This window comes from Pelobates fuscus, chromosome 8 (assembly GCF_036172605.1).
Source record: "Pelobates fuscus isolate aPelFus1 chromosome 8, aPelFus1.pri, whole genome shotgun sequence".
Taxonomy (NCBI): Eukaryota; Metazoa; Chordata; class Amphibia; order Anura; family Pelobatidae; genus Pelobates; species Pelobates fuscus.
Window position 1 is genome coordinate 38779580 of NC_086324.1, and position 15478 is coordinate 38795057.

Consider the following 15478-nt stretch of genomic DNA (forward strand, 5'->3'; position numbering starts at 1 on the left):
CAGAAAGCTTCACTGAGAGGAAATGGTCTGGGTACCATAAGTGGTCCATCAAATACTAATTAACAAGATATTATCAATGTACTGCTTGAATGTCTAACCTTATCAAGAGCTTCTTGTACAATAGCTTCACTTTCATTATCCAGTGCAGATGTGGCCATGTCCAGAAGTAGTATTTTTGGATTTCTGACCAGCGCTCGAGCAATGGCAATCCTTTGTTTTTGTCCACCACTCATCTGGCCTCCTCCTTCTCCAACAAGAGTGTCAAATTTCTAAAAGTAGGGTGTTAAATCACTTACAATGAATTTTAAGCATTTTCAGTGTGAAACTAATCATAATCACGCTGGAACATAACGTGAAAATATACATTATAAGAAAATTCTATGATTTACATTCACTCTTTTCACACCTTTCTGAATCCTGTATTTTTTTATTTTCAAAGTAGTCTGCCTTTTCGATCAGATTTAGAGTTATACTGACAGGACTATTTACTCAAGAGAGCATTAAAAGTGAATTTCAAATTTATGGTTCGATTAGCCAAATTGGAAAAATGATCTAAAGAGAATTTAAAATTCTCTTTGAATTCACTTTGAATTACCACATTAGTAGATGACCCTGTATGCTAAACATGTCTAATTAAATAAACCAAGTTTATTAACCATGGTTAATTAAGGACTGACTACTGCATTAAATAAATAGATCTCTGAAACTGTATGTTCTCTACAGTGATTCCTTTACGGAGCCAAGGTCCCTGTATATGAGTATTTGGAGGCCAGGATACGAAATACAATTTTATAGACAGAGGTTAAGATAAAGGAAGAGCCTTCTAATAAAGTTTTTGAGAATTATGCAATATAGAGTTTGTTATTTTTTTATCTTTACAGTTTAAAAGCTGTAAGAATATAAAAATAAACTACTATCAACTACAAACTACATACTATTAAAAAAATACAGTCTATGATTTGTCTGTCCTATCTATCTATCTATCTATCTATTTATCTATCTATCTATCTATCTATCTATCTATCAATCTATCTATCAATCTATTTATCAATCTATCTATCTATCTATCCTATCTATTATTATTGCCATTTATTTAGCGCCAACATATTCCGTAGCGCTTTACAATATTATAAGAGGGGGTGATTTAACTAGGACAATTACAATAACATTTACAGGAATGATAGGTTAAAGAGGACCCTGCTCAGATGACCTTGCAGTCTATAGGAGGTGGGGTATAAAACAAACAAAAAAAAAAAAGGCCAGGAGATAGCACTCAAATAAGGTGGGAGTGAAGCAGAGCTGGAGGAGAGAGTAGAGTGTTGCCCTTTAGGAGAGAGCAAGAGACAGGTATGTGAGGTAGAGGTTATTCTGAGAGGCCATAGGCTATCCTAAAGAGATGGGTTTTAAGGCACCTCTTAAACGATTGAAGACTAGGGGAGAGTCTGATGGCAGTACGCAGACTATTCCATAGGAAGGGAGCCGCCTGTGAGAAGTCCTGCAAGTGTGAGTTTGCCATATGGGTGCGAGCAGCGGACAGGGGAAGGTCATGGGCAGAGAGGAGACCGAGAAGGGGCATACCTATGGATCTGTGAAGAGACATAAGAAGGGCTAGAATTGTTCACTGCTTTATAGGTATGGGTTAGTACTTCGAATTGACTCCTATAGGATACAGGAAGCCAATGTAAGGACTAACAGAGGGGTGAGGTGTGAGAGGCATGACTAGAAAGGAGAATCAGTCTGGCGGCAGCATTCATTACAGACTGTAGCGGGGAAATACGGCTTTTGGGATGACCAATTAGAAGAAGGTTATAATAATCCATGCAAGAAATTACTAGAGCATGGACAAGCTCCTTGCGTGAGAAATGGGCGGTTGTGGACTATGTTTTTAAGATGGAATCTACAGGATTTGGTAACATACTGGGTGTGAGGCTCAAAGGTGAGGCCAGAGTCAAGTATAACACCAAGACAGTGTGCTTGCAAGTATGGACTGATGTGGATACCATGAACTTGAAGGGAAAGCGAAAGAGGAGGATCAGTATTAGGAGGAGGAAAGACAAGGTGCTCAGTTTTAGAGAGACTGAGTTTCAGAATGCGGGAGGATATCCAGTCAGTGATGGAAGAAAGACAAGCATTGACATGTTGCAGGATGGCAGGGGAGGGGTCCGGGGAGGAGAGATATATCTGGGTGTCATCAGCGTACAGGTGGTAGTTGAATCCAAATGAGGTAATAAGTTTGCCAAGAGAGGCAGTATAAACAGAAAATTGAAGGGTACCAAGGATAGAGCCTTGGGGGACTCCAACTGAGACAGGACGAAGGTAGGATGTATAATTAGAAAAGGAGACTCTGAATGAGCATTAGGAGAGATAAGAGGAAAACCACGAGAGGACAGAGTCACAAAGACCAAGTGATTGAAGATTTTTAAGATGGAGAACAAGATCAACAGTGTCAAAGGCAGCAGAGAGGTCAAGAAGAATTAGTATGGAATTGTTGCCTTTGGATTTAGCTGCAATTAGGTCGTTATTAACTTTGATAAGAGCAGTCTCTGTAGAGTGGAGGGGGCAGAAGCTAGACTGAAGAGGGTCAAAGAGAGAGTTGGAATTGAGGAAGTGAGACATATGGGTAAAGGCAAGTCTTTCCAGAAGCTTTGAGGCAAAAGGAAGCAGGGATACGGGATGATAGTTAGCGGGGGAGGATGGGTCAAGAGATGTTTTTTTTCAGGATAGGTACTGCAGTGGCATGTTTAAGGTCAGAATGGAGAATGCCAGAAAGGCAGAGCAGTTGAAGATGTGTGTTAAGGAAGGCACAAGACAAGAGGGAAGATCTGATAAGGTGAAATGGGACAGGCTCAAGCTAGCAATAGGTGGGACAAGAAGCGCAGCCACCTCTTGTTGAGTAGCCGGGGAGAAAGTCTTAAGGGTAGGTAAGGCATGATCTTCATGTGGTTTAGAAAGAGATAGACAATTTGGTGAGAATTCTTTCCATAGCTGTTCAATCTTGTTGGTAAAGTAGCATGCAAAGCTATCAGCTGTAAGGTTAGTTTGGAGGGTTGCTACAGCAGGGGGAATAAGAGAGTTAAAGGTATCAAAGAGATGCCTGGGATTGCAGGAGCATGAACTAATGAGAAAGGGAAAATCTGACTGTTTGGTGAGGGCAAGGACTGCACTGTACAACGTAAATATGAATCTATAATGGTGAAAGTCTGACTGGGTGCGAGACTTCCTCCAGAAGCGTTCAACACAACAGGAGCATCTTTGCAGGTAGCGTGTTCATTTAGTGTGCCATGGTTGGGGGCGTATCCTACTCGAGGTGCATGTTTGGAGTGGGGCTGCAGTGCTCAAGGCAGAAGTAAGGGTAGTGTTATATGTGGAGATTTCCAGTGAGGGACAAGAGAGGGAAGGGATGGATAGGAGTTGTGAATCAATATAAACTGTTAGCTGCTGGAGGTCAATAGAATTAAGGTTCTTCTGAGTTGAGGGGGGCTAGGCTGAGGTTGTTGGGTGAGGGGATTCTTGAGAGTAAATGATAAGAGGTGGTGATCAAAGAGAGGAAATAGAGTTTTGCAGATATTAGACACTGTGCATGCATAAGAGAAAATAAGGTTGAGTGTATTGATAGCTACATGGGTGGGATAATTATCCCTCTGCGATAGTCTAAGGGAGGAAGTAATTGAAAGTAGTTTAGAGGCAGCTGAGTTCAAGGGTGGGTTAATGGGAATATTGAAATGCCCGAGAATTAAGGATGGAATATTAGAGGAGAGGAAGTAGGGTAGCCAGGTAGCAAAATTGTCAAGAAAGAGGAGAGAGGAACCAGGGGGACGATAAATAACAGCAATGTTAGCAAAGATGGGTTTGAAAAGGCGAATCGAATGAATTTCAAATGATGAGAAAGAGAGGTCTATCTATCTATCTATATATCTATCTTTCTACAGTTGAATTGACAGGTCTTTTCGATGTAACTGACTCTGACTTCTTATATAACACAGTCTCTTGAATGAAAATCATGTCTGCTTCATTCAAAAGTCAGATATTACGTCATATATTATTGAACAGGCTTCACTTTGGTGTTACTGTACATTTAAACATAGATAATGCATGTCTCGTCCTATAAATAAACCATTTTGTTCTGTCACTTGTTGTTCTAGCTGTTGCTATTATCTTCTATTCTGAAAATAGCGACGGACTTTTATCAGCTTCCACAATTGGATTTCAACTGTTATCAAACACAGTAATCTGGTATTTACACAAAATCCTCTTTGCCTCATTTTACCTGCGGTAACTCCATTATGAAGTTAAAGGCATTAGCTTCTTTTGCTGCCTTGGTAATGTCTTCCATGGTAACATTGTCTCTTCCGTAGCGAATGTTCTCAGCAATCGTAGTAGCAAATAGAACAGGTTCCTGCTCAACAATACCAATTACAGAGCGCAGCCACTGAATGTTAAGTGTTCTGATATCATGGCCGTCCAAAGTCACCTGGGAAATGCATTTAATAATATTAAGACATAATGCTATTCTATTATTTGGAATTTATTTTCCAATTTTGCACCTTTTGTCCATGAATTGAATATAGTAATCAACTCACCACAAATAACTATTTAATGAGTAAGCCACTATATATATATTTGTTATTTTATTTCTACTTCACACATTACTTAATTCAAACTATTTACTAAAGACAAAGTCGCCCAGTGCAACTTGCTTCTCAGTTTGCTTAAAGTCAGGCGCGGGCTTAAAAAAAGAAAACTTGTAACTACAAGAGTAGCGAGTGAACGGTCTGACTTCTTACCTCGGCATCACTCCTCATGTCTTCACTTTAGCCTCGAGAGTTTCTGTTAGCTCTCCTGTGCTAAGCCGTGCAATGCAGGGGTAGCTCGATGGCAGATAACGTCAACTGATCGCTCTCAGCTAATAGCGATTACTCAGAGCTTTTGGCTTTCTGTTCTAAAAAGGTTTGACTACTTACATTCTGGGGGTGATAACTCCTGCAAACTCCTGGTACCATAACCACCTAGGAATGTCTTCCTAGGTTTTCCTGATCTAGTAACCTGAGTAACAATACAATTCCGGGTCCATTAAGCCACAAGCTGACAAACAGCATGGAAAAAATTGTCAATAAGTTCTTAAAAGAGAAATAATTTAAAAACAAACAAACATGCCACTACATTGTTTGGAATCTACATTGAGCCACTGAAGTATGCAAGTATGTGACCATATGTGCTTGTATGAATGTCTGTGAATGTGCATGTATAATGTGTATTATACAGATGTGTTTGCGTGTGTATGTGTGTGTTGGTTTATACAGGCAAAGATGTGAATGTGCATAAACAGGACTATGTGGCTCCAGCGTTTTAGGGACTCAAGTGAAAAGATTAATGGGTTAACAGCTAACAGAAACAATGGATAATAACATTGAGTGACTAAGTCTATTGAAATCATATCACAGCAATGCTAATCATTCAGACAGGATGCTAAACAGGATTATTTACCTTGCCATTTGTAGGATCATAGAATCTTTGAATGAGTTGTATTGTAGAACTTTTCCCTGAACCACTGGGCCCAACAAATGCTGTTGTTTCCCCTGGATTAATGGCAATGTTGAGATCACTTAGAATCTGCAAAATTGGGAAATATTTTTGATTATGCATTCTTTTTAGCAAATTCAGAAAAATAAACATAAACAATGTTTTAATGTTGTGCTAACTTTTTGTAATTAATCTTTAAATAGGTCACCGTGTAACTTGCAGCATTTCCATTTGAACAGAATAAATCAAAATTATAAAAAAAAAACACACCAGATTGATGGTTACACCTATTTCCAAAACATTAACAACACATTAAAATCACCTTTGAAGTTACTGCATTTGATACAAATCTGCAGGCTTTGCAGATGTACTAGTGAGCTTTGACCATGGCAATTAGTGACCCAGTCAATCAGGATGTCCAAATTATTTTAGGGACTGTGCAGATCTCATTAACCCAAGCCCAGACATCACTTATAAGTCATGTAGTTTGGCACTTGACAGTAATTCCTTTTATTAGATAATATGAATGGAAATGCTGAATAAGCAGAAAGTATTCACCTTATTGGCAGCATAGTTTTATAACAGCAGCTATCAAAAACAATCTCGCAATTGCTCAAGTTTTTGTGTGTGCGTGTTTGTCTGTGGCTTCAGGTCATGTTCCTTTACACTGATATGAAGGAGCCTGTTCGAGGGCTTGTGGAACATAGCAAGCTCTTGTCCAGTTTGCACAAGCTTTTCCTGCACTTGGGAGGGTGGAGAAGGATGCAATTGTCCCCCTTATGCAGTGGTGGCTGGTCCATAGGATCAAGTGATATGTGACACCCCCAGATTTTGTTGCGTTAAAATATATTAACATGGTAAGAACTAATGATTAATTGTGTGTTAGAAAAAACACGTGTTTACCATGATCGATGGCTGGAGATGCTGCTGAAAGGCTGAGAAACTGATCATGTCAACATTTTGATATATTAAAAAAAAAAATACCCCATGCTAAGGATATAGAATAGAGATGTAACATAACATTTTCCGTTCGCGAACAGCGAACGCGAATTTCCGCAAATGTTCGCGAACGGACGAACCGAGCGAACCGCCATAGACTTCAATAGGCAGGCAAATTTTAAAACCCATGACACTGTCATATCCGGGATGTGGAATAGTACCAGGGGAGCTGGGGGGGTTCCGTTGATGTGGAGCAAGACGCAGCAGCAGAAGAGGACTCAGCCAAGGAGGTTATGGAAAAGGATGGAGTAGAAGGAGTAGAGGAGGTGGCAGCAGGCCTGCCTGCAAGTCGTGGCGGTGTCACCAACTCCTCTGCAGAGCCACGCATTCCATGCTTGGCAGCCGTCAGCAGGTTTACCCAATGCGCAGTGTAGGTGATATACCTGCCCTGACCATGCTTTGCAGACCAGGTATCAGTGGTCAGATGGACCCTTGCTCCAACACTGTGTGCCAGACATGCCATTACTTCCTTTTGCACAATCGAGTACAGGTTGGGGATTGTCTTTTGTGCAAAGAAATTTCGTCCGGGTACCTTCCACTGCGGTGTCCTAATAGCTACAAATTTTTGGAACGCCTCGGATTCCACCAGCTTGTATGGTAAAAGCTGGCGGGCTAAGAGTTCAGACAAGCCAGCTGTCAGATGCCGGGCAAGGGGGTGACTTTGTGACATTGGCTTCTTACGCTCAAACATGTCCTTGACAGACACCTGACTGTGGGCAGATGAGCAGGAACTGCTCAAGGCGAGAGACCGAGTGGCGGATGGTTGAGAGGGGGCAAGGAGGACAGCAGTGGTTGACGTGGCTGAAGATGCTGGACCAGGAGGAGGATGGCGGCTTTGAGTTTGTGTGCTGCTTGTACTCATGTGTGTATCCCATAGGCGTTTGTGATGTGTGATCATGTGCCTTTGCAAAGCAGTTGTATCTAGGTGGGTGTTGGACTTCCCACGACTCAGTTTCTTTTGGCACAGGTTGCAAATGGCATCGCTGTTGTCAGAGGCAAACACACAAAAAAAATACCACACTGCTGAGCTCTGCAATGACGGCATTCTGGTGGTGGCAACAGCATGCATTGATTGGCGTGCTGTCTGGTTGACCCCGGGTGCCGATGCATGCTGTCTGACTGTGCCACTAGCTCCTTGCGATGACCTCCCCCTGCTTCCAACTCGTCTCCTCCTCCTCCTCTCTGTCTCCCCATCTGAACTTTCCCCCTGTTCTTCTTCTCTTCTAGCGGGCACCCACGTGACATCCACGGACGCATCGCCATCATCAACTGCTTCACTTGTATCTGACAACTCAGCAAAGGAAGCAGCAGCGGGTACAACATCATCATCATCACACCATACGTCCATGTGTGTAATGCTGCCTGACTGAGACTGTTATCTACATCCGCTGGCAATAATGGTTACTCGTTTCTTCCAACTGATGTGTAAATAACTCCTCTGACAGATCAAGTGAAGCGGCTGTGGTGCTAGTGTTGGTGGTGGCGGCAGGCGGGCGAGTGGTAACTTGAGAGGTGCCCGAAGCTAAGCTGGAGGAGGATGGTGCGTCAAGGTTCCGAGGGGAAGCTGTAGAAGATTGGGTGTCCTGTGTTAGCCAGTCAACTATGTCCTCAGAACTTTTCGAGTTCAGGGTACGTGGCCTCTGAACACTGGGCATTATTCTAGGGCCAAAGGGAATCACAGCACCACGACCATGACGGCCCCTGCGGGGTGGCCTGCCTCTTCCTGTCATTTTTTTTCGATTAGTGGTACTATGCGTGCAAGCTACTGTGGCAACAGATATGAGTGGCACTGTGCACTGGCAGAAGTTGGCAGAGTAGACGCTGTAGGCCTGACACACACGCTTGGAGACAACTAACTGCTATTCAATCTATTACAGTCAAAATTGTATTTTATTTTTTTTTTAAATGTACACTACTGTTACACCAGATATGAGTTGCACTGGTGTGACACTGTGCCCTGGCAGGCCCTGAAATGCACACGCGTGAAGGAAACTGACTGCTATTATTTCACAGTCACATTTCTAGTTTTTTTTTTTTTAATGTACACTACTGTTACACCAGATATGAGTTGCACTGGTGTGACACTGTGCCCTGGCAGGCACTGAAACGCACACGCGTGAAGGAAACTGGCTGCTATTATTTCACAGTCAAAAAAGTTTTTTTTTTTTTTTAAATCTACACTACTGTTACACCAGATATGAGTTGCACTGGTGTGACACTGTGCCCTGGCAGGTCCTGAAACGCACACGTGTGAAGGAAACTGACTGCTATTATATCACAGTTTTGTTTTGTTTTTTTAAATGCAAGCTATTGTGACACCAGATATGAGTGGTGGCACTGGGCAAGTGGGCACAGTATACGCTTTGAGCCTGACACACACACTGGCAGGCAGGCAACTGCAATTAGATTACACAGGGAAAAAAAAAGCAGACTGATGTTCTAGCTCTAAAAAAGGCTTTTTGGGGTGCTGTCCTTACAGCAGAGATCAGATGAGTCCTTCAGGACTGTAGTGGACACTGAATACACTAGCCTAGCTATCGATTTCCCTATTAAATCATCAGCAGCTACACTATCCCTCCTCTCACTAAGAATGCAGCTTCCAAATGAATCTAAAATGGATGCTGTCCAGGAGGTGGGAGGGTCTGGGAGGGAGGGTCTGCTGCTGATTGGCTGGAATGTGTCTGCTGACTGGGAGGTACAGGGTCAAGGTTTACTCAATGATGACGAATAGGGGGCGGACCGAACATCGCATAAGTTCGCCCGCCTTGGCGAACGCGAACAAGCTATGTTCGCCAGGAACTATTCGCCAGCGAACTATTCGGGACATCTCTAATATAGAACCATCAGACGTCTATAATATGCAAGTTTTTAAAGTCACCTATAGATTTTGTCTTTGGCTGACAGATCCTGGGCTCCATATTGTCTTGCCTTCTAGGGCTGTTGTTGATTAACAGCACTGGGCCTCTGTAAACAGGCATTTGACCTCTTTAAACACACATTGGGCCTCTTTAAACAGGCATTGGACTTCTTTAAATAGACATTGGACCACCTTAAACAGGCATTTGACTACTTTAAATAGGCATTGGACCTCTTTAAGGTTTATGGTGTTGAACCGGGAATGATCACTCATTTATTCAGGATTAAGATTGCAGAGCTCAAAAAAGTCGTGGGTCAGAGTCAGGTTCCCATCGTCTTTAAAATTCACCAGTATTCTCCGCTCTTATGTCAGCAGTCACTGATGGCGCCGGTTAATGAATGCAGAAATTCAAGGGAAAATGGAAAATGTATAAAAAATATGTGCTGGGAGACAGGGGCAGGGGACCTCTACGCAGCATAACTGAGAAACATACCTCGTTTCAGTGTTTGGAAGGTACTATGCATTGAAGTGCCACTTTGCCAAGAGTGTTATAGCAACGCTGTATCAAATTATTTAACACAATTTCCACATTTTTATCTTGCTTTGATAAAAATAAAAATAATAATAAGCCAATATTTCAACTGTATACTATAAAATGCACAATTTATTTATCCAGATCCTTAAATATGAAACCATAAATAAGGAAAATCTGAACTGATGTAAAAATATTTAAAGCTTAGCTTTCTGGAGATATAAATTTATGATCATCCTTAGATAAAGTTCACAGGGTTAAAGTCTAATGCATACCTTTACATCTGGTCTTGATGGATAGTGGAAATTTACATTATGGAACTCAATGACACCATTCACTTTATCCGGTTTGTGCCCTTCATCAGACATGCAATCAATCTCTGGATTCTTAAAGTAGACACAATCGTCTTAATATTAGAACATATAAAAAGTGCATTTCACCTTATTGATAGAGAAATATAGATTGGTGCAAACCCATTGCCCCAGAGGTGATATTTATAACATTTTGTTATATAATCAAATTACTTTTTTCAGTTGCTACAATTTACAATCTTATGGGGAAATGGGCAACTGATGGTCTTTGCGTGTCTTTGCTTTGCAGGACAGTATTATTTTAACTTAATTGAACTGGATAAATAGACAGATAAGAGAAGTGGAGTTAGATTGTTAATACCGATCTCACCTTTTCTATTGTCTCATATATAATTGTAGCAGCTGCTCGGCCAGTTGCAAAGGCTTCTAAGCAGGGAGAAGCCTGGCCCAAGTTCATTGCAGCAACCAGTACTCCAAAAAATACCTTCAAATAAAAAGCATAACTTGGTTTAAATGTAAAATAAAACATTATAGTTCATATTTATGTCGGTGCTACAGAACAAAGTTACTTAACCCCTTAAGGACAGAGCTTCAGTAGCTTGTCTTTCACTTAATGACAACGGCATTTTTTGCTGTTTGCATTCAACTGAAATTTGCATTTTACTAATTTATTGCACCTCGTCCGTCACTCGTCATTACGGGGTTAAAGGGATACTGTAGGCACCCAGACCTCTCAACTAATTGAAGTGGTCTGGGAGCTGTGTCCCTATTGCACTAAGTGCTACAATGTAAAACATTGCAGTTGCAGAGAATGTTAACATTGCAGCTCTAAGTCTGCCCTCAGTGGCTGTCTACCAGACAGCCACTAGAAGACTTCTGGAATTGAAATGGACCTTTGGTCCGTTATCTGACGCTGGACGTCCTCAAGCTCTGCATGAGGACCTCCAGCGTCAGATTTTCCCCATAGAAAAGCATTGAATAATGCTTTCTTATGTAGAAATATTAATGGGAGCATGGCCATTTGAGGAATGTGGTTGGAGCCTGACCCAGCACCGAGGGACATTGGCGCTGAATTCAGGTAAGTGGTTGAAGGTTTTTTAACCCCTTCAGCCTGGCGGGGGGAGGGGGGGGTGGGAGGGTGCGAGGGAGGGGGGGCACCTTTTAAACCTACAGTGCCATGGACACATGCTGGAAATACATTTTTCGTGATGCTGGCCTTTTACTTCTGAAGTTGTGTCCTTAAAAGGATAGATTTTATGTCCACTGACTGTATCAGAAATGAATAAAGCAATACGATTGCCTGGAAAAAACATGGTGATTCTAATTTCAGACATTATTCAAGGGCTAAGAAACACTAGCTAAAATCATTCACATTTCTATGATCAATACACATTAGAAGGCATTTTCTAAACAAACAAAATTAATTGTAGAAAGATTCAGACATGGAAGATCTTCTTGATCAGCAATGTATTTAGTGTTGTGTTGTACCCTGATGGTGACTGAACAAAATGGCGGTCAAAACAATGCTTTAGCCAGCTGCTGTACTGCACTCGGAGTTAAAAGCATGTTCAGTTGTATTCCTTGGTTTATAATAATTTTGTTTGATATCAGCTGTTTGTATTTTAAAATTATGTATTTTAAAAGTCTGAAATCCCACATACTTATTTTATAATACATAAAGGAAATATTACTCTGTCACCAGCTTTTAGAGATGCATCTACCTGTATCGTCTTTCCCAGCTGAGCTGTGCTATCTCTAAATAGCAGCAAAGTATAATTAACACACCATTTCTTGTAGCCATAATAAACTATATCCTATCTTACAAGATTTCCCAGCACTGTTGAATTAAGAATATTGGCAGGTTAGATTATTCATCATCACTAAACCTGTTGCCCACACCATGAAGATGCAAACATTTAAAAAATATAATAATAAATAAAATGTGTCTCTGTGTATAGCGCATGGTATAACTGGGAATGTGCCAAATTATCTGCAAAACTCTATCAACTAACATCAACATTGAGATGAGTATTTTTGGAGATAGGATTATTCTTATGACCCATATGCTGGCTATGTATCAGCACTAATAAAGTACCAATGCTGGCCTAATATTGGGAAATAGAATACCATATTCAGCAAATTTGGGCCTCGTATTATGCAAGATGCCAGTGGGAGGGGGAAAAAGGAGGCAGGCCAATGACGAGATTCATATCACTAGCTCCACCCAAATTGGATGAACCCCCCCCTTCCGAGTAGGGCAACCCCTTTGGGTAGAGCTATTTATGAACACCAGGATATCTGCCAATTAAGAAGGCCAGCCTGACGAAATTGGGATGGTTGGGATGCTTGTATGCAGTAACAATGTAACAAATTAGCTTTAAATGAACTGACCTGCAGAAGACTTCCAGGTGATAGTTCTTTTGTTTCAGTTACCAGTTTAGATCCATACCAGAAAGCTAGAGCATAACACAGAAAAATAATACACCACATGTACCCCTGGAAGAAGCCTATGATGGTGCCTTTTTTGATACCCCAAGCCTGAGCTTCAATCAGGTTATTGTCATACCTGCAGACAAAATACATCACGTTGAACCATGTCATGCACTGTATATAGGACTATACAACGGTATATTTCAGAGAAAGAAATAATAGAACATAGAAAGAAACAATATAACAGAAACATTATATCATTGTTAATGATAACAGCACATGATTAATTCGGTATTAGTAACTTCAAAAAAGACAAGACAAATGCTAGCTGATTCTTAAAGTACGCAAATATTCTGCTATTAAAAAAAAAAAACTTTACCCAAATTGCACTGCATCAATAAATATAAAAAAAATAAACAAATTATGTTTGCCATTTTTAAAGAGACAGTTAAGACAGTTAAAGAGATAGTTAACAAAATAGTCCCTATAGCACAAGAGTGGACATATTGGCAGCCCTTAATGCAGTTGGACTGTAACTCCTATGACCAACTATCTGAGATTTTTTTTTGATAAAGATGTTGATACCATAAAACCATCTATGGCCTTGATTTCCTATTTTAGATGAGCTTTTCATATGATTTAACATTTTTTGGATAAACTATTACAATTATCAAGTATTTTGAAAAATATTTTAATTTAGTAATATTTTTAATATATTGATATATTTTTATATTTGCTATATTTTGCGTTTTTTTTTTCAGATTTTGAAAAAAAAATATTTGAAAATCATATCCAAAAATATGAAATCAAGGCTTATGTTGGACCTTCAACTAAGACTAGATTTTGTCGGTTAATTACGTATAACTTGATTAAAGACTGCAGGAAATAAATGTGACTGATTCACCTTTCAGCCTCCTTCTTTTCTCCACCAAAAGCAGCCACAGTTCGGATGGAAGATAGGACTTCATCAGCCACCGCACCGGCTTTGGCATATGCCTTTAACTCTCTGCCTGTCAGTCTTGCCACAGCCTAGAAAATCAGAAACATTAAGAAGATTATAAAAGGGTTGACTGTACCCCAAGACATAAATGTTCTTTCTAACTTCATTGTGTAGGACAGGCATAGGCAACCTTCGGCACTCCATATGTTTTGGATTACACCTCCCATGATGCTTTGCCAGCATTATGGGTGTAAGAGCATTATGGGTGATGTAGTCCACAACATCTGGAGTGCCGAAGGTTGCATACCCCTGGTGTAGGAAGACACTTGGGGCATCAGCAAAATATACAATCAAGTTGTCATCCCTATTTTTTATATTTTGTACCTCCAGTCTTCAAAATATTTCTTGTTGCCTTTATATAAAAAAATAATAATTATCATACCAAAACTGAGGTTCTGTGATATTGTTGAGAGAGATACAGAACAGTGTCTAGACTTCAGCCCACCATAGTGCCTCTTACGGATGCCTAGATCAATTTGTAGACATTGAAAAGTCAACCTTTTCCGAATTTGAAAAATCCTAAAACAATTTGCTGGTTCACAAAAATATTCCACAAGGCAATAGTGAATAGTATTTTTTTTTCCAATACAAATGAAAGGCTACTCTGAGCACAAAAGAAACTTTAGCAAAATTAAGTAGTTTTGATGAATAGGTCATGCATAGGCAGTCTTGCTGCTTAATTATATGCTGCCTGGAGTGTTCCTTTAGAAGAGGCTGTACCATACAAGGGTACTTTATTTTGTCATAAATTAGAGCAATTTTTGTGACTCTTTGGCTACAGATTATTCTAAGCATTTATGTTTTTGTGAATAAACTGATCGGTAGGGTAAAGCCCTAAAAAAGTTTTTTCCCAAAATAATATAATGGATCACAAAATATTTATGTTAGAGATAAGATATATTATAGGCATGCAGAGTTTAATCATAAAATAAGTTATTATAGGCAAAGGTCAGGTGAAATCGAGTTTACCTTGCGTAATATCATATAGGTACGGATTACAGATGACACTACTGATCTAAAGACAGGCTGTAGTTCAGTAGTAGGTTTGATGTATGCAGCATACATGACTACCATCAAGTTAAGTAGTTAAATATTAAAAATGGGTAGTAATAATTACCAGTGCCATTAATCCTGCTCCTAAACCAATAAGAGGACTGACTGCAACAATAACAAGGGTTAATTTCCAGTTTCCAAGAAAGCCGATTAAAAATCCAAAGACAAATGTAGAAATCCTCTCAATGAAGATTGCAACCTGATCAGCAATAGCGTTATTAATTTTGTTGATATCACTAAAAAAAATAAAAAAATGTTACTGAATATCATTTGTACAGGAATTATTCTTTAGACCAGGAGTAGGCAACCATTTAGTAGTACTTTGTCAAAACAAGATCTCAAAGCCCCTTGGCGCTCCAGACCTATTTTGTTTAAAGTTGTGGTGTGTATGTTGCTGCAGTTGCTTTGTAGCGTTGTATTTGTGTGATGTTGGGATGTTATATTGCATATGTTCATGAGAAATTGGCAGTATTGTGTATGATAGCGTTGGATGTGTGCTGTGTATTTTGGCTGTTTGTGGAATTGCGTGTGTGGATGATATGTCACATTGTGTGTTTGGTGGTGTGTGTATGTGTGGGGCTGCTTGTGAGGTTTTCTGCGTGTCTGTGGATTGTCAGTAGTGCTGTGCTTATGGGGTCTGTGAGTGTGTGGGTTGTTAGTATACACAGTGAGAGAAAAAACTTATTTGATCCCCTGCTGATCTTGAATGTGTGTCCACTGACAAAGAAATGATCAGTCTATAATTTTAATAGTAGGTGTATTTTAACAGTGAGAGA

General features: G+C 40.1%; 1 protein-coding gene across 1 annotated transcript in view; it reads right to left on the reverse strand.

Moving 5' to 3' along the window:
- The window catches only part of LOC134571451 (bile salt export pump-like), an 86637-nt gene that overhangs the window by 49813 nt on the left and 21346 nt on the right, over positions 1-15478 (reverse strand). Inside the window, exons 8-15 of the mRNA XM_063429704.1 lie at positions 14767-14938; positions 13554-13678; positions 12611-12785; positions 10590-10703; positions 10184-10294; positions 5485-5610; positions 4268-4471; positions 99-269 (exon numbers count right to left, since the gene is read on the reverse strand). Of these exons, the coding sequence (XP_063285774.1) occupies positions 99-269; positions 4268-4471; positions 5485-5610; positions 10184-10294; positions 10590-10703; positions 12611-12785; positions 13554-13678; positions 14767-14938 (1198 nt within the window). The remainder of the gene's footprint in view (positions 1-98; positions 270-4267; positions 4472-5484; positions 5611-10183; positions 10295-10589; positions 10704-12610; positions 12786-13553; positions 13679-14766; positions 14939-15478) is intronic.